The sequence below is a fragment of the Centruroides sculpturatus genome, unplaced genomic scaffold, assembly GCF_000671375.1.
Source record: "Centruroides sculpturatus isolate CEXI.00-Female unplaced genomic scaffold, Cexi_2.0 scaffold630, whole genome shotgun sequence".
Lineage (NCBI taxonomy): Eukaryota > Metazoa > Arthropoda > Arachnida > Scorpiones > Buthidae > Centruroides > Centruroides sculpturatus.
This window is the reverse complement of record NW_019385254.1, coordinates 135,056-156,283: the sequence shown is the minus strand read 5'-3', so window position 1 is coordinate 156,283 and position 21,228 is coordinate 135,056. Positions and strand designations below refer to the sequence as shown.

The 21,228-nt window shown below is 26.4% G+C and overlaps 1 protein-coding gene across 1 annotated transcript in view; it reads left to right on the top strand.

Moving 5' to 3' along the window:
- LOC111636773 (potassium voltage-gated channel protein Shal-like) overlaps positions 1-21,228 on the top strand; it is a 194,835-nt gene that overhangs the window by 158,441 nt on the left and 15,166 nt on the right. The window contains exons 2-3 of the mRNA XM_023382103.1: positions 2,109-2,271; positions 5,201-5,383. Coding sequence (XP_023237871.1) covers positions 2,109-2,271; positions 5,201-5,383 — 346 coding nt within the window. The remainder of the gene's footprint in view (positions 1-2,108; positions 2,272-5,200; positions 5,384-21,228) is intronic.

The window sequence follows — 21,228 nt, the reverse complement described above, 5'->3', positions numbered from 1 at the left end:
AGTCGACATTCTTAAAACCTTATATATATATATATATATATAGGGCCTATATATATTACGATATTTCTTAATGAAAACTTCTGTCGCTAAAATTTTATTAAAATGAATTAACTAATGATATTTACTATAATGTCAAGCTCAGAAACATTCAAAATTTACATTACGTCAACGTTACTCACCTGACAAGTACGACAGTCGTTGTCATACTAACATCCTGTCGTCAGATGTTACAAACGACATGTCATAACCATTATTTTAGCAAAATGTATACATAACATTACAAGAAAAAAGTTCAAAATATTTCCAAAATATAACTGGATTTTAATTTTCCTAATATTTAATCATTGACAATTGTTCTAGTGTTGTAAAGTTTAAACGCTTTTATTTGATCAAACATCTTGGAGTTAATAGAAGAGATGGAGTGTAAAAGAATTAAACAAGTGCACTGATTGTGTACTCTAAACGATAATAGGCTCGGTATGTGATGATGCAATGTTCTGTCGCTGAGTTTAATGGCGAAGAAGTTGATCCGACGTATAACACTTATCATCAGCACAATGTATATGGTCGAAAGAGTTTTTCCTGTAGACTAAACCTGCTTTTGAACAACTAAAATGTTTTTAATGCCATTTCAAACTTTTTTAGTGTTACAAAAAAAGTTTTAAAACATTTTAGGTTCTTTCAAGAATGAAAATAAAACAAAAATCTTTAAAACAAGTTTTTAAATTTGATAGTCTGTATCAATAGCATATAACATTAAATGCAAATTATTTATGCATTAAATTATATAAAGTGAATTCACAGGCATGTTTGGCATTAAAGTAAACAAACAATTATCGTAATCTTAGCAGAAAAATATTTAATAAGTGTTACTTCATCTATTCTCCTAATTGAAATGCTGAGTTATTGGTTTCTTCTATTCTTTATTTCTATCGATCTTCCAAACTGAATTAATTAATTAATCTCTTAAGTCAAATAATCTTTCAGTAAAACTAATATATAAATGATATATTTAGAACATCTTAAATTATTCTTACTTGATATACACTATATCTTATTCATCCTAAGTTAAAATGAAAATAAAATAAAATGCAATAAAATAAAAAAATATTTGGCTAATATTTTCTCGTCTCTACTTTTAATATGATTTGTTCTAAATGCATAATTCAGTTGGATTTACTTCTGCTTCTTGAAAACTGCTGCAACGAAACACATATATGTTTAATTATTATTAATTTCCTACGTTTTGAATATTTTATTTTCATCAGTTTTAATACTAGCAATGATATCCTTTATAAATTGTTTTATTACGTATAGNGATTTTTTTAAAAAAAAAAACTGCTTAAATATATCTGAAATAGCCTAAAGGAAATTTTTATACTATTTTTTATAGAAAATTTGAAATATATTAGGCCTATAATATTTTAAAAATTCTATTTATGTTCTATTTTATTTTATATTAATGATATTTAATAAACTGCATAAATGAAAAACAGAAAATATTTTTTTATAAAAGCTGTATATCAAATATTTGCTTAATAACATCGTTCATATTTGTGGCAAGTTAAGTTTATGACAAAACACAAAGTAGGACGTCATGAAAATGAAGAAGTTGTCTCTCATATTCTAGCACATCTTTCAGTTATCTCTTGGGGTAAGATAGTATATTTTTACCCACTCCATCGAAATGGTGATATGATATGTCACAATGATGGGTCATTCACCATAAAAGATAGGGTCTTTCAAAAGATATATGACAGTGGCAGCAATTTTTTACGCTTAACGACTCATGACTATTCTTTCAGTTAGATAATTTCGCTTTCTTAACTCGAATAATGTAGTTAAAACTTTTATACTTTCTTCTTTATACATTGGGCATTCAAAAAATCGTTCTGTAGTAAACGTGAATCGTGTAAAAAATTGATCAAGGAACTGAAAATTTGCAAAACTTTTATTATCTTTACTTATCAAACATCCGTGCATATAATCTTTAACGCTTATTCGACATTAAAATATCATGATCACAAACAAAGGATCATACGTGATGGAATTTTAACGCTCACGTTTTAGATTTAACGCTTTATATTATTTTTTGCCATTCTTTACAGATACGGAGATATGGTGCCAGATACCATAACTGGTAAAATAGTCGGAGGTGTTTGTTCATTATCTGGAGTGCTAGTTATCGCCCTTCCAGTTCCTGTCATCGTGTCAAATTTCTCTAGAATATATCATCAGAATCAAAGGGCAGACAAGAGAAAAGCGCAAAAGGTAAGACCTTGGTTAATTTTCCTTCAAGATTACATAACTAATAAAAACATTTAAATCATTATCATCTCTCCTGATTATATCTTTCTAAATTATTCTTTCTAACAATTTTCTACTACGAAATTAAGTGAAACGAATTAACGTAAATGGAAATTTGTTAAATAGTTTAAACGTCTTCCGAGTCGAGTCATTCGATTAAAAAAAAAAAAGGTGAAAAGTCATCAAAGAGAAAGAATGGCAAGAATTTTTTTCCTCTTGTCTCGTTTGAAAGACCATTGTGAAAAACTTAGTTTCTTCACATCACCAACAGATGTCATCCGGTCGCTGCTATATAAATGACTTGTCTCGTATGAAAGAAACCGTTTCTAAACCGAAATGGTGGATGTAGTCGAGTGGCAATTCACTTGTTGATTATTTTCACTCGGAGATAAATCGATTTATTCGTATAATAACGTAAACTTTACACTTTATTTGTGATGTTACTGTAATTAATTATCGTCAAGAGATTAATTTTGTCAATAGTTGACAATTCTCAATTCTTTAGGCCTAATTTAATAACGTTGTCTTTAGCTACACCTTTTTAATACATTTTCAATCATATATATATATATATATTGCTGCATCCGGTATATACTAAAACAAAAAGATGTAATTACGTCGTTTAGCCACTTCAGTTTTTCAAATTTATGAAAATTATAGGAAAATATTTGTACAAAAAATATAATTGACTTATCCGGATAAATTTTAATTAAATAAATTGTTTTTTACATTTTTAATTAAAAAATACATTAATATTTTTACTTATATAATGTTATACTTAAATGCAAATTTAAAACTTCGTTTATATTCATATACAAATTATAATTGTTATTNAAGGTAACCATTCGAATAAAAAAAAATTCCAAATTATATTTTTATTACGTCCATGTAAAAAACTTGCAATAAATCTAAAACTGCGTTTGAAATTTACATATTTAACATGTTTTTCTTCAATATCACGTCATAAAGAACACAAAAAAATAACTTACAAAATGAAAAAATACATAATGTTTCGATTAATATTTATGATTATATTTTGTTTTTTCAATATCAAATTCTATTGCGAATCCAAAATCAATGATAAAGAATTAAAATTTATCACACGAAATAGCCTATAAATTGACACTAATGATAATTGTCTTCGAGATATAGAAGCTAAATCGTTCTATTAAGAGATAACGGTTAATTTCTCGAACGATTATCGATTATTGATTACTTTGATAATTTATGTGACTATGATATTCACTATTTTATGATAAAATTTTATTTAAAAAGTATAACCCGATAGTAATGTTGCTTAGTTTTTTATTTACAATTCGAACCTAAACAAGATCTAGCAATCAAATACACTTTTATTACGTTTAACTTGAAATTTTACAGCAATTTTGTTATTTTATTGATATTTACACAAAATTTTTGCTTTCTTTTATACTGTAGTAATAAATAATTCAAATATTTAATTACTTAAATTTTTAAAATATTTTTTATATTAAACAATAAGTTAAAAACATAATGTAAGTCATATACTATATATTACTGTATAAGTGTATTTCATACACATCTATTCCCGTAAATATACATACAGCTATATATAATATGATATATAAGTAAAATGCTTAGGCCTATATATACACATGTCCTGTACTGTACATAAATACATACATATATATAAAAACATATACAGTACATGCAAGTTTATTTACTTTCCACAAAAAAACAAAACAAATATTTTACTTAATGTATATGTGTAGTAAGTTATAGTCCTTTATTTTTCATTTTTCCCTTCGCTCTTTGAGCACTAAAACAGTTATTTTACAAATTATTCGTTTAAATAATATTAGATTAAATTTACAGAATCGTTCGAATAAAGTTTCAGAAATTTAGCATATTTTTCGAATCGAAATTATGATAACATTTTAAAAAACTTAAACCGAAGGATACTGGTTTAAGTTAAAAGAACGATAAACGATTGATGACAGTTGTAAGAACTGCAAGATCAACCAGGCGAACAAACAAGAAGATAAAAGAGTATCTTCACTGCCCACTTCATGTCTTTTTACAGAGAACTCCATCGTATAACACAATATCTCCTATTTGATACATACCAACTTATTGCATATATATGAGTTAATTTTAAAGATATTGCAAGCTTGATACAAATTTCTACCTTTAAGTGCACTTTTTAAATAAGTTTTATGGTGTCTTTGCGATCGTAATCTTTGAAAGAAGCTGTGATTCTCGACACTCCACATCTTTGATACGTCCAAATTTTCATCACATTTCGTCTTGTACAATCAGCTTACTTTATTGATCAGGAAAATAATGATTTTTTTTATTATTTCTTTGTGTTTTTACTAGCAATTTTTCAGGTCGATAGTGAATAAGATTAAGGCAAGAAAAAAATCGCACTCTTAGAAATTAAGCCGAAAATTTTTGATAACATCAATCCATTTGATAGATAAATACATTTGTTTGATTCATTTGATTTTTTAAAATTTAATTTTGTTGAGAACAATCCGGTTTGTTAATTAAATTTAGCTAAGTCTTAAGCTTTGTGTATGACTAGATATTTAAATCACACTCGCTACATACAAATCACACTACAGTGAGAAAAAAATGCACCTCGGATATCAGAACAATCAAGAAAGGATAATAGAGGCTTGTTCTTGTGTAGTTTACGCAAAGTCACTTTTACATCTCAAGAATTTTAGAGTAGCATCTTCAACTTCTTACAGCAATAGCAGATGATCCAACAGACACTCGGGTGACTAGNTTTTCCTAATTATATATATATATATATATGTTTAGATCATTATAAAGATGAATAATTTAATACTTTAGTCGAGGTTGATAGACGGACGTATATTTTCAATAAATTAATATTCATTTATAGAAAGCGAGAATGGCGAGAATTCGAATTGCAAAAGCTACAAGTGGAGCTGCTTTTGTTAGCAAGAAAAAAGCAACAGAAGCCAGATTGGCAGCTCAAGAGAGAGGTCTGGAAGTGGAAGAATTACAGGAAGATATCTTTGAATTACAGCATCACCATCTGTTGCAGTGCCTGGAAAAGACAACGGTAAGTAACTTTTCAATCTAAAATAAATAGTTAATCCTACTTTAATCTCGAAATTTTAATCCTTAGAATTATTTAAGATTTACTTAAAGAATTATGCAAGTTATCGTTATTTAATATAATTTATAATCAATGTCTTTAACGTAAACTGATACGTTGATATTTCACCAATTAATGTAGGCTATATTTTACGAAAAAACCAAAGAAAAACTGAAGAATTCGGTGAATAAATTTGTAAATAATTAGAATATTTGTATATTTTTTTTTAAATTTCAGTGTTTAGCACTTCNTCGTTAAATATTAGCATCTTTAAAAAGAGTCAAAGAAATGTGAATAAATAAAAATTTGTTTACGCGTTTAATTACCAAACATTAAAAAATAATATAAAATAATTAGCAAATTTATTTTTTATGTTTAATATATATATTGATATATATATCTGGAAAATTTCCAATTTTAGATTAAGAATATTTTATATTTTAGAAGCTGAACTAATTTATTTAGAATATCCGTATTGAAATTGTTATTGAAAAATTACACACAGGATATTGAGTCGTTTGAACGTAATTATGCGTGACCATCACAAATTAAACAAAGAAAAATAATTTTGAAAAGAAGCACGAGATTATTATTATTATATATATATATATATTTTAAGTGAAATCCTTTATCTATTTATAAAATTGACGCCATTACTAAATATGCTATTAGAATGGATTTTACAGCAAATCAACATGAGTGGCAAACAGACTTGTTTTATTTTGTTGCTATTTCGGTACATTGACTGAACATGGCTGTCACCGCATGCCCGGTACGGCCGACGGTTGCCTAGCAACCCACGCGCTCCGGCTATTTTTAGAAATCCGGACCTCAGTAAGAGGAAATGTGGACGGAAGAGAAAGAAAATCGATCAAGTTTCTGAATAATTCCATATTATTTAGATAAAACACAATTAATGAAAGATGAAATTTAAAAGGTCCAAAAAAAAATTATATTTTGACGCAAAATTGGTAAAATAATAATTTATTTGTGAAAAAACACGAGGTTGTATGTAGATTCTTCTTAATTAGAGAAATGTTCGTGATTTGTATTTTTATCAGAATAATAAATAATAAACTGAAAACATCGTTTAGAAATTCGTAAAATTAAAGAAAGAAACGTCGTCATCGTGTTATAACATTAATTTATCGAATATTCTGATGAAAATCTAATTATATCTCGTAATTGTTTTCCCTCCTTTATGGAACCTTTTCTTAGAGACAAAAAATGTATGATGCCTTGCAAGTGACATAATTAATTTTGATAGCTTAATACAGCAAAAATGATGTTTTCTCGACATTGTACAAGTAAAACAGTAGCGAGACAACCTTTTCGCTCATTTCTGTCGTCGTAATTCGACCGAATAATAGTATTATCTGAAAGATGCAGGTTGAAACACCCTTCTTAAATTGAAAAAAGACAAACATCGCAACAAGAAAATGGCAGGAATAACAGAAAATGTCCTCTTAAACTTCCTTTTTTGGAAAAAAATAGTATCTTCTCGAATTTTGCCGAATCTAGATAAAAATAATTGATAGGCTTTAGACATAAAAAATTCGAATTTCGGAATTCCCACATTGCTACAACTTTAAACATTTTCTTCTTCTATTTTATTTCAAACTTTCACTGATATTGTACGAACAGTTTTTGTCTACCGCTACACAATTGTGTAGTTAAACATAAAAAAGAAAAAGGAAACCTAAATAAAATTTCTTAACTAAATTTGTTTTTCAATAAAATATAGATGTGTGCAGATATATCTGCCATTATTGTGTCCGGAAGATGAATTGCTCTATAAAATATTTATACTGGGGTGACCGAGCAGAATGTAACAAATTATTTTTCGAATAAGTATCTTTCTATTCTCTTCGGAAATTCGATGATGCACGTAAAAATTTTAATATTAAATTATAATTATACATTGAGATATTAATCAAATCAGAATGCATAATTATAAATATAATTTCTGTAAAATATTGCTCTGAATATAGCCAGAAAGCATTCTGTGCAATTATTAATGAATTCATTCACGATTCGACCACGTGGAAAACTGAAGAATCTTGTAACCGTAGTTATTATTATATCCATTTATGATATGCACTGCTGTATAACTACAGATTTAAATTCTATAACAAAAGAATTAATAACGTGTTTGTTAATTTAAAAAATAATCGTAAAATTTAAACATGTGTAAATAAAAATTGAAAGTCAGACATTCGACTGATTCAATTTATTTATTTTTAATCAAAAAGAACCTAAGTTGTCTGAAGTTTTAGAAATTTTTAATAATTCAATTTACATGCATTTTCCCCTTTAAAAGCATGTTAATCAAGAATATTTTATATATTATTTGAGAAAAGTTCTATAAAATCTGTCACTATGACTTACCAATAATACAGCAGCATTAACATGAGTTTTAAGAGTCACTTGAAAATTATCTTTTATGGTCACATTTTTTGAAAAATTAGTGTTTTCATTTTTAATTTTATTTTAAATTATAATAATTATATATTTCATATGTTATTTCGAAATGTTTCATCAAAATTTTCATGTATTTCATAAGTGAAGAAGAATTTACTGTAAATATTTTTATGCTGTTCTGAAACTACAGTATAGATAATGTATACAATTTATATACTTTATTTACATTTAAATGTATTAAAGTATTTCTAAATTTATAAAATTTAATGACGAAAATTAGATCGATCTTAAAATTTAATGTATTATCTTACGAAGTAAATGGCATGTTTTAGTGAATTCAGACATCTTTATTGCGAGAAACATTCCGATTTTAAATAAGAGCTTTAATAAATCGTAACACATTTCTAAATATTTAACATTTGATAAATAAAATTATAAAACATTCTTATTGTAATTTTCTAATTAAATTTAGAAATTGAAAATGTAATCCCTTACAACGAAGGAATACAACGAAGGAATACAACGTGTTCAACTAACTACTTTCTAATGATTTCTAAATACTAAAACAGTATAAAATTCGTAAAATTTATTTTTAGTACTGAATTTCGGATAGAGTGCTTATACAGTGAACTTAACCTACTTTAGAAAACATGTCGTACCACTTACCCTCGAAATACAATTAATTCTATTAAGGATAGCTGGTGTACAGCGTTTATTGTGTTATACGTAATATAATAAATGCGCGACTTTCAACACTTTATTACAAGAATATATCGACGTATCGAAATAAAACATATCAAATTTTATACACAATTCTCTAAAGAACATTAAAAAAAGTAAACTGACTACACAATAAAATATAATATAATATATAAATATTATTTATAATATGCGTAAACCGATTTACGGTATATGCATATAGATATTTAATATTAAATATAACTTAAATTGTAAGACTCCCATAATTAAGATTGCTTAATATGCAATTTCAAACGTAAGATAATTCTGCCATCAGCAAGTTATTAGTGAAATTGTTTTATCGAAAGCAAAAATCAACGTTTGCGTTTAGAATTTTAGTAACAGTCCAAGATTCGATGATAAAAATGGTGGAGTAGAAAGATTTAAGAAATGAATAGACTATGACTTTAATTAAATCTGAAATTAACATAAAGTATTGCACACTATTTTACATTTTACATACGAAAGGTTACGTTATTTCTATACATATTCGTGTGCTGTAACTCTTCTCCACTAATCTATTTCAATTATAATCATTTGCATTACAAGGAGCTGCATTGCAATGATTTTAATTAAGATGAAAGCTTGTAGCTGGAACATTTTATGGACAGCAATTTTCACTTGCATAGTGATGTTACTATCAACGACTTCTCAATTTACGTAAATAAAAATGTCATAAGTTACAGGAGTTTCATTGCCGTTATCCAAAATGATGGTTTTATATCTTAGCTTTTTTCCTTTTGAAGATCTCTATAAATTTCTTTTTATATTCCGTTAAAGACGAATGTACGACTTTAAGTAACTCCATCACTTAAGTTCTTCAGAAACATGAATACCGATACAATACTCGTGAGCAATTTAAGATTTGAAAGTGTTCTTACAAATATGTATTAAGAAAAAATTGCTGCATTAATGTATTTTAAAAAAATGAGCATAGCAACAATTCGTGTGAAGAATTATTACATATTTTGAATAAGAAGGAAAATATCATGTAGCAGATTTTAAGACTGATTTCCTCCATAGATATTTACTATACGTAATTTTCTAGCGAATCTGGCAAATACTTTTTTCCAGCATGTAAAATACATTCATTTCTGTTATTTTTAAAATATTTTTATCGTTTTCTTTTCTATTACAAACTTTTCGATTTTGGATATTCCAAAAATGAGTATTTATCAAAATACTTTTTTGGAACATTATTTAGAATAAATCGTCGTCTTCAATCGTCGTCTAAATACCTAATTTACCTTATTATCATTTGGAACATTATTTAGAATAAATAATGTCCCAAATGATAATAAAATTTATCATTTATATTAGATACTTTTTAGAGAACAATGTTGAGGAAGCATGAATTAGGTATTTAGACGACAATTGAAGATGATATCGTGAAAGTATCTTAAAAATTAAAACAATTGATTATTTCACCTGTTCAGATTTTCTATAACATTGCTTTATGTTTCATTTATAAATTTATTTCAATATTTTTTTTATTTATATTATTATTTATTTATTTATTATTTCATTATTATTTATATTATTAATTTATTTTTAAAATGTTTTCTGTTTAATGTATTTACTTAAAATCATTTTGCAATTAGAGAAAGTGTATGTTTTGCATCAATTTTCTCCTCATTGTTAATTTAATTTTCTGCATTATAATTCTATTATAAGTTGTTTACTATTTATAAGTCAAGTTTATTTCTATCATATTTTTCTGAAAAACTTCAAATGTGTTGTTTTATATTGTATAAAATATGCTTAGGAATTATTTTCTTGGAGCATTAAGATCTCTTTAAATGACTTTGGATTAAAAATTATATATTTATATTTATATTATAAAATTAAATAAATTTATTCTTAAAGTAAAATATTACTCATGTCCACTTTCTTTTTATTTTGCATAAAATTCAGATAAATATGAACTTTTCTCCAAATGTTTGTTACAAAATAAAATAAATCATTAAAAATTCCGAATTCCCTTTCATTATTTTTTCCTTTACTGCTTCTTCTTTTTTTCTTATTTTTAAATATTTATAAAATTTTCCAGATAGAAAATTTTATAACTTTTTTCTAAAATAAATTAATTTTAATTAATTAATTAATCTCTTAAGTCAAATAATCTTTCAGTAAAACTAATATATAAATGATATATTTAGAACATCTTAAATTATTCTTACTTGATATACACTATATCTTATTCATCCTAAGTTAAAATGAAAATAAAATAAAATGCAATAAAATAAAAAAATATTTGGCTAATATTTTCTCGTCTCTACTTTTAATATGATTTGTTCTAAATGCATAATTCAGTTGGATTTACTTCTGCTTCTTGAAAACTGCTGCAACGAAACACATATATGTTTAATTATTATTAATTTCCTACGTTTTGAATATTTTATTTTCATCAGTTTTAATACTAGCAATGATATCCTTTATAAATTGTTTTATTACGTATAGAATTAAAAAATCCGAATAAATACGTCTAATCTATAATCACTGTTTAAATATTTCCTACTTAGATTTTAATATAATAATATAAAAACTGCATAATAAATAAATTAAAATAAAATTTGTTTACTACATGATATACAAGAAATTAAAGATAATCAGATTTTATTCAGTTACTTTAAGGTTTTTTGCTATTATAGTTAAATTCTTGTCAGATTTTAATGCGTGACTTATAATTCCAGTAATGTCTTTTATGAAATATTTCTTATTGTTTAAAAAAACTGTAAAGAAATAATTAATAAATGCTTGTTTTGATGCCATAAAATCCTTACAATAAATTTTTGTGGCTATATCGTGAATATTTTTAATAGGAGAATGTAATGAGCGGAAATGAACTCCTACATAATCCTAAGATAGTAACTTCGTAGATGTCTTAGGAGTATGTAGGCTTTAGAGGGAATAGGATAATAGAGGATAGAAATAAATACTTTACTTAAAACATATTTAATATATGGTTTTATTTTAAAGTATAATTTTTCTTTTAATTTTAATATTTATTTTGTTAAAATTTTAATTCAAGTTGTTAATATAACTGGAATAAGATATAACATCTTAGATGATATTTTTTGAAATTTGATGTATTTTTTAATGCATTAAATTGCAAAAATATTTTTGTGTAAGGTTCTGCAAAAAATATTAATGGAAAAGATAAAAATCTGTCAATATTATTTTTGTTTCGAGCATTATCTAATTGCACGGGTAAAAAGACAGAAGCCGAGTAAATTCAAGCAGTATGAAAGGTTATCTGGTAATAACCATAACTAGATGGCAAACAGCAGGATATCTTATCTTCGTTACAGACCACATTTCAGACTGCATCCTCGGGCAACTTACTTCAAAGAAGCGTAGAACGACAAAGTCCAAATTAAGTTTAATAAATATGGAACTCAGTTAAAATGTGCCTTAAAGCATAAACGAAGTAAAAAGCCGAAAACTGTGACTGTGGTTATAGTCATAGTATAATCATTCGGCTATATAAAATTCTCAAACTATTTTTCTATAGAATCTGCCAACCTGAGAGAAATTTCCTTTTTGATGGGAAGTTTTGAAGTTTAAATCGAAAAAGAGAAATGTTAAGAAAACATGGGAAATTTTTACCTTAATTTATTTATTGTTACCATGGACGAATAGAAATATAAGGAATGCGGATTTTGTACAAAAAATTACTAATGCAATTGCATTAGTAACTTTTCCTCTTTTTTTAATCCAGAGAATAAAACTATGCATCTTCCTCGCGTGTCTCCTCAGTTTTGATAAATGTCATTTGGAAATTGAAAGAAAATTGTTATTTAATAATTTACAATTCCATTTTATTTCTTTAATACTAATTTTAGGTGAAATATATTATAACTCGGAATTTTATTTGCTAACTAAATTATAAAGACTACCATCCAAATGAGTGCTTCAAAGAAATGCAAATTTTAAATTTACAGATTTATTTCTCTAAAAACTTATTTTCATGGTTCTATTAATATTTTTAAAAAATAGGATGTGTGATGGAGAAATTTAAAACTATTAAAACTTTTTAATAAGGATTTAAACTTTTAAAGAGATGTAGTGAGAAATATGAGGGATTTTGATAACTAACCAGTGTTTCCAAACATAAGTTAATTAGATAATTTAATCTTAGAGTTTCCATATAATCTAATGCCGAAGCAATAATTTTTTTCTATCGTAACTGATATAAAAAAAATTTAATCGGCTAGTTACTGAAGTGTAGATGAAATGTAAGCAATGCAAAGATGTATAACAAAACGTTAGTCTGTTTACACAATTAAAATTTAGCTGAAATTAGTCTATTTATTCAATATTTTTTTTAAATTTCAGTGTTTAGCACTTCTTTTTTGATGCTAATTAGACATTTATGTACACTTTTGAAATTTCGATAATAAGTTTAATTCAAAAACAACTTTAAAATTTAATTTGCGTTTTTAATTCCTTGTGTGGTCATTTTTAATATAGCCAGTGACTGAATTTTAATGATAAAATTTCATATGGGAAGAGATAGAAGATTTTATAGAATAATACGAGAAAAGGGGAAATTTCAATAAAAAATAGGGAGAATTCTCGTTAAGGAAGGTTGGTAAAACTGCCTAGAATGAAGTGAATTATACCGACAATGATATTTTTATATTTATTCATTATATTTTTATCTTTTTCTAACCCAATTAGTTAATACATCTGTGTTATTTTTAGTATCAAATTTGTGTTATTTAGGCATAGATTATTTATATATTTTTGTTTTATAAAAGTGTCTTTATTACTATTTTGTTCATAGTGATTTGTTAATTGATAAATATAATGCAATATATTATAATAATATTAATATCTTATTTTTGTAAACTAACCGTTGACAGAATCATAAAAATGGAATGACAATACAAATTAAATTTTAAATGTAAAGATTATTTTAAATGAGTAGTTAGATCTTAAAATTAGAGACTGGCTACAGTTTTTTCGGTAATAATCTAAACTATTTTTTTGTTTGATAAAGTTAAAATTATCAATACATTATATTAAAATGCACGTATCAAAAACTTTTTTGAAATTAATTGGCGTTACTTCGAAAATAAAAAGGAGAATTGATTGAAATGTACTGAGAAATTTCAGTACATTTCATTTTACAATTTCACTAGATTTTTAATATTTTTCTATTAAAATCAAAAGTTTTGTTTAGATACTTTGTCCATTTGGATTTTCGGCAAAAATCTATTATCCAACCAATATGATACCATATAATTATTATTTTCTTCACTTATTATACAAACATTAATCATTTAACGTAAATTAAATTGAAACTACTTTAACGTAAAAGGAATAAACAAAATTTATATAAGTATGAATATTAATACATTAAAATTTAACTTGAGATTTATGGTAAATGGCTACATTTTCCGAAAACTCGTAATGAAAATATGACTTATAAGTTTCAAATGTTGTTATATTTACTCTTTGTCGGTTATATTTATTTAGCATAATTTAAACATCAAATTAAAACAGAATTAGACATTTCATTACAAATAATTAATTAAGTTATAATTTTCAAATTCAAATAGTCATTTCTACCTATCGAACGATCCTTTTCCGTTTCCGATGAGTCGAGTTCACCATATATATATATACACACACACACTTTCTCTCCACTCTTCTATACTTTCAGTTAAGCCAGACAGTTATTTATATATTCGCAGTGATGAATTCTTGATATTCCCCATTTGAATCTTGGGTTTTTTGGGTTTATGAACAGATTAAGATTATTTCTCATGTAGAGAAATAATCTTAATCTGTTCATAGTTGATCATATTATTATAAATCAATGTTCTATTTTTTAAGAACTAATCACTAGTGTTTTAACATTAATCACTTGTGTTTTAATTTCTTTAAAACACTATTGATTAATATGTAGCTGTAGATTTTTTTTATTCGTTCAACTTCACTATCGAGAGGAAAGTCTATTGCTCTCTGATTTTTACCAATAATCATTAATTTGGTTGTGATTTAGTTTACTGTCACCTCAAGTTCGCTATTTGATAAAATTTTTTACATTTTCTTTCGTAACGGGGCAATATCTTCAACGTATTTTATATAGTTTAAATGATTTCCATTTAATATTATTTTATGATCGTTTTCCCGAGATTTTATTTTATTTGTAAAGCAGCTGAAAATAGATTTTATTCAACATTTTTATGTTCCTTAGTAATTAATTGTATTTTATTGTAATGATGTTTATAATAATATTCGAGGAAAAATTTCGACTCTTCTTAAATCGTCATATTATTATCGCGTAAATATCGAAATTGAATTGTGTATAGACTTTAAAGTTTGTACACGATGTTAATTAGAGTTTTTTGGTAATTATTTCACATTAATGATTTTTTAAATTCATAGTGACATAACTATTATTTCGTTCTACTAAAAAAACAGTTTTCGATTTTCGGAAACTTATCTATTCGGCATATATTGAATTTATTATTATATCGTTTATATCAATATTAACATACAAACTTTCAAATTCTAGATTGAATTCCAGCAAAAAATTCATTTCTATAATATTTTAATTTTCAATATTTTTTACTTTACTTTAAGAAACTTAAATGCGTTATACAATTATTAAGTTACGATGGTATAATAAGAAAGTTATTTATTAAATTACATTTATACTCTGATGCACAAGAGTTTTATTTAGTTATAAGTTAATAAAAGTAAAAATATATTTAAATATTTAATATTTTGCATCATATATTGCATATGTAATAATAAACTTAAATCAGCGTATATAGAAATTCGTGCGTAAAATTCTACGAGATAATCATTTAAAATATTAAATTGATCACTTTAGTAAACACTTATTATAAGTATATATGATATATATAGCAGGATCACGATGGATATTAATTCTTAAATATTAATGCTCTCCGATATTCTTTACATTTCGTTAATAAAGATAGATGTATCACGTGATTCTATTTTATATCTACTTTTACGGACTAAAATCGAAGATATATTTAAACACGTTATGCCCAAGAGACAAACAGTCAGGTTTACTAAGTAATACACTCTCCTAATTATAAAAATTAAATGAATCGAATACCGTAATCTACTCTTTGCCATAAATATTTCATAGGCCTATAATGCGTAATTTGGGAAATGAATTTCTATATTTCTCGATGAAGTTATTTTAGTAGAAATTAGAAACTTGAATAGTTCGTTGCTATAGATTTATTGCAATTTCTCAAGAGACACAGAATTTTCTTGTTATATTTTTAATTTTATATGATGTTAATGCTTGACAGGTATAGGTTAGGCTAGTTCTATGCATTTGACTGACTAATCTTTTTAATATTAGTTAAATAAATAATTTCAATGCAATAAAATTGTTTAAATTCGAGATTGTTTCCTTTTTCAAATATAACGCCCTTATCGAATTTTAAAGTAATTGAGACACTGCGTTAGTGAAGCCTCTTTCTACTTGGATTACAGATTTATGTTCGAATCTGAATAAAATTCACCATTTTCCATTAATTGCAATGAGGAATCAAATACTGTATTAAAAACATTGGGTCAACGACTTCATTTTCGAGATATGGTGGAGTCAAAGTGACAATGACCATGCTTCCCGACGCGATTGAGCGTGTCTAACGGAATTTAGGACAAAAATAAAATAAAAAATAGCATTGCGTGTGCGTAACAGAAAATGAGCGCCAAAAACGAACAAAATACAAAAACAAAACAATCGATGCCGACCGAATGTAAGGATCGTTTGTCCATGCTACGCATTCATGTTGTATAGTTAATAACTGTATGTATATAATTGGTTAATGCCCTGTGTTTTGCAAGGTTACTACGTTTACGTGCCCATTGATTAGAGCGCTTCTGTTACGCGAGTCGCGTGTCTATTTGTGTATTAACTTCTTGTTTTGCCCACTAATGGGNCCTCTGTTTTCTGTTTTGTGATGATACAGTGGTATAGAGGATGAATTCGTTCATTTCTTGAGTCCACTTCATCCAATTGCTTGGTTTTCCGGTCGTAGTTAACAGTGGCTGATTACTTTTGAAGCACTTTAACCAGGTTGATATTTGTTGTCCATTGTGTACGCATTCATGTTGTATAGTTAATAACTGTATGTATATAATTGGTTAATGCCCTGTGTTTTGCAAGGTTACTACGTTCACGTGCCCATTGATTAGAGCGCTTCTGTTACGCGAGTCGCGTGTCTATTTGTGTATTAACTTCTTGTTTTGCCCACTAATGGGGCTTTGTCGGTTCCCCTATTTGCAAGTTGCAATGTTTTATATTGTTATCTGTTCATGTGCCCTACGGTAAGGGTACTCTCTTACGGGGCAATTGTCTTTTATTGGTTATACTCTGTTATTTGCGCCATCTGCAAGGGCATTGTAGGAGCTGCAATGGTGTTTTGTAAATATGTTATTTTCGGGTGCCCATACCTCAGGGCGCTTCTGTTGCACTAGTTGCCTATGAAATTATTGTATATTTATTTTAAAATTGTTTCAAATAAAAGCGATGCAGGCGTCCATGAGCCTTCCCTTTCATCCCCTTTCCTATCCTTCTTTATAATTAATTTCACCTTCATCTTCTTCCTCTAAAATACCTTTCTTCATTTTCACCGTTTGAGTAGTCCTGGTTTCATCTCCTATCTGCTAGAATGTGCCCATGCTAGACAAGTGTAAGGATTTTGTATCCAGCAGGTGGAAGGATTGTCTTCTCTAGTGGTCGAAAACCGTTTTCTTCTGATACACACATACACTCTTCCTCTCTCCTTCTCATACATATGCAGGCTCTTACATGCACATTTCAACACATACCAGTTCCAGTTAGATAAAGCAAAAACATAATTCTTATATACTAATATTAATTTAAAATTAATATTAAAATTGCATTTTTGCAATTTTAATATTAATTTTAAATTAATATTAGCGGTTTAAATTAATATTTTAAGCGGTTGCATTTTTGTAATTAAAATTAATTACAAAAATGCAACCGCTCCGCCTCAATTCTATCGCGTTATGACAGTCTTATGCTGTGTCTAGTAATTCCTTCGAAATTATAAGTTATGTATGCGTTTGTGATTTTTATATTTATTCTTTAATAACATAATTTTAAATATCATAGAAAACCAAAAGTTTAAAATTAATTTATAAATAGGAAAAATTATTCGAAATAATGAAAATTCTTTTATGCTGTACAAAAAAATTGATTAAATAATTCACAATATCGTATAAAATCGAAATTATGCAAAAACATTCTTCTTGAAAAAAATAATAAAAATACAGAAAAGTTAAGATTATGTAATCAATTAATTATATATGATATCCAAAAAATTGTAATATTTTTCTATCTAAATAATATATAATTTGTATAAATAAATAAACATAAGGTGCATGTATGCAAATCTGTGCAAGACAACTACATGAAATGTTACTAATCACTATATAGATGAAATTATATACATGAAATTTTATTTTCTAAAGTTGGCAGTAATCTACAATTTTCGTGTTAGTTTTTGTGATATGAAATTTGAGATTTTATAAAATATAAATTATAATATAAAACGTTTTTCTCGGATTTTTACAAGTATATACCTAAAGAACTCAGCTTCTGCTATACTATTTTAGATGCAATTTTTTATTTTTAACTGCGTTAGTAAGGTACACCATGAGAATGCACCCTAATTAGAAATATTTGGAAACCTCCCGCGGGGAGAGGTAGAAGGTATGTTTGCTTATAATTATTTCACTCTTAAAATTTGCATATTATTTACATAGGTGTATATTATACCTAAAGAACTCAGCTTCTGCTACACTATTTTAGATGCAATTTTTTATTTTTAACTGCGTTAGTACGATACACCATGAGAATGCACCCTAATAAGAAATTTTTGGAAATCTCCCGCGGGGAGAGGTAGAAGGTATGTTTGCTTATAATTATTTCACTCTTAAAATTTGCATATTATTTACATAGGTGTATATTATAATTAAAATATTATATAACAATATCAAGTCTTTTCCTTTTCTTTCCCTGCAATTTTAAAGTGGACCTTGATAAAATCTCTTAATTTACTTTTTTATAATGGATTTTTCTGATTTTTATCAGTATACCTAACTTTATTCAGAAATTTTCTGAGCTGCTTTTTCTTTTATGAAACATTATTTTTGTACTTGTAAAGATTTTTTCTTCATAATTAGGATCATGCCTAATCAACAAGGTTTATCGTTATTCTAAAGAAGGAAGAGTCACTATTTTATATTTAAAAATGAAAATAGTTTACTTAATATTATTTTAAAGATACCTTTTAAAATTTTTGTTTCGAAACTTTCCAAAAAGGTAATTGCATTAAATATGACACAGTAATGAATTTTCATTATTTTGACCAACTTATTTACCTTGCATATTGCTATAAATTTACTAGTATATACTGTACCTAGCAAAGCTTATAATAAAAATTGAAAAGATTATAGAACATTATCTAGAGGTTTTAAAAAATTATTTTATAAATGTCAGTAATTGACCATATTGGGAATACCTTATATCAAATATAGTCAACTGTGATCGTTTTAAGACTACAGGTTCTTAAAGAAGGATAAAAACTTTTTTTAGTGAAATCAATTGTTATTTTGAAATGAAATTTATGAAATGTTAAACGGTAATTATTTTATTAACACAAATAAGATACAAAATTATAAAATTTTCCAGATTAGTAAAACTGAATGTTTTAATGATGTGATTACTTAATGGTCATATCAGGAATTCACATACTTAACTTTTGAAACATAAATAACTCATGAGACTTAACTAAATTAAAAAAAAAAAAAACTGTCTTACATTTAAAATTATTATTAAGTAAGGGAAATGTCTAAAATGTTTTCATAATCTATAACATTTAAAGGATAATAGCGAAGAAACTATAATTTTATAAAATACCTGTCAGAAAAATCTTGTTTCCCCCTCTATCTGCAACTACGTGATTGATTTGAATCGCGGTCATTATGGAAACTTCTCTTATGAATACTCATTGATGAGTACTATCATCTAGCTAATGCGCCTGTCGAAAACGGAGAAACATACATCTGGCCATATTAGAAATATGTCCATATTTAGAACACTTGCCTTATAAATACTTAAATCAAAGTTTTCTAAAACAAACGATTTAATTATAATTTCTCACAAATATAGTTATTCTGTAATTATACATGAATAATAATAATACTAAAATTTTATAAACTTATAAAAATTTTGTACAGATTTAAAGATTCATGCAGATGAAATATGGTGTAACTAAATTTCTTTTGGCTTCAATTACAGATGTTCCGAATTGTTCGTTTAATTTCTTAAAAATTCGTAAATAGTAAATTATAACTTGTAAAAAATAAAATGTTAGTATTTCTATATTCTACACATTGATAAATTATAGAAAAAGCAACAGATTATAGTTTAAATTTCTCTAAAACAATTGGTCTAACTTATCTATGTGTTAAATTTCAATAGCTTCGAAATATTTCACAAAATGTATCAATTATATTATCATATTTTATTATTACTATTTTTATTATTATGCTGTACGGTGGATTGCTTGCTACTCGGTTAGTACAGTGGCTCAGTATTGTGCTGAACCAAGCAAGGTCAAGGCACAGTTACAGAAAAACAGTTACTGTGGTGTGTTTGTGTTATTCGTGTATCTATTTTTAAGAATTTTCTATGACTATTTTTACCTGCAAGTGTTATTTTTGTATAATTGTGATGTTGCTTTTGTAGAAAATCTCTTGCAATTTTTGTATTGGTATATAGTGAAAATTTACTAAATCTGCGAGGCTTCGCTTTCCTTCTTTACGAGGAAATGCTAACCATTCTGTGGGCGACTTAGTGTGATGTTTGTTATGTTTTGATAATGTTGTTCGTATTTTACCTTGGATAAACATAGAACTAAACAACTCCAATGTATAACTCCAAATTAATATGTCAGTACTGAGACAACATGTGTTGATTGCTTAAATCTGTATTTTGAATTGAGTTGTGTTGTTAGTATTGAGTTCAATTTGTTGTTGTGGGCCTATTTTTTTGTTAGCATTTGTTTGATTTGTGTGTGTTCTGTGATTTTGGTCTGTTGGAATCGAAAACATCTGTAGACTCATCCTCATTTATTCTAAGACGCTTTCAAATTCCTTGCTTACGTCAACGAAATAAATGTGTAACTTATAATAAGTGATTTAGCTGTACTTGAATGAATGCATGGAATTTTATGCTGTTTATGTACAGTACATAAGCTATGATAAAATACATTATGATTTTGTCGTGTTTGATATTGTATCCATATTTAGTGTTTTTTAACTTGTTAATTGTTTGTTTGTTTTAATGTATTTGTCGTGAGGCCTGACATGTAGTGTTGTTGTCTAGTATAGTGTTGCATTTTGTTTTATAGAAATATAATAAGTGTTGGATGTATTTTGTACAGATATAGTGCATGCAATAACTATGAGTGGGATGCAGTAGAAACTGGGTAGAAAACTACAAAAGAACTAAATGGTTTCAGCTAGAAGAACCCACCTTAAAGCAAGTTTTAAAAAACAAGCGCTACAGAGATTTTCGACTGATATCGAGAATATACAGCTGTAGTAAGAAAATA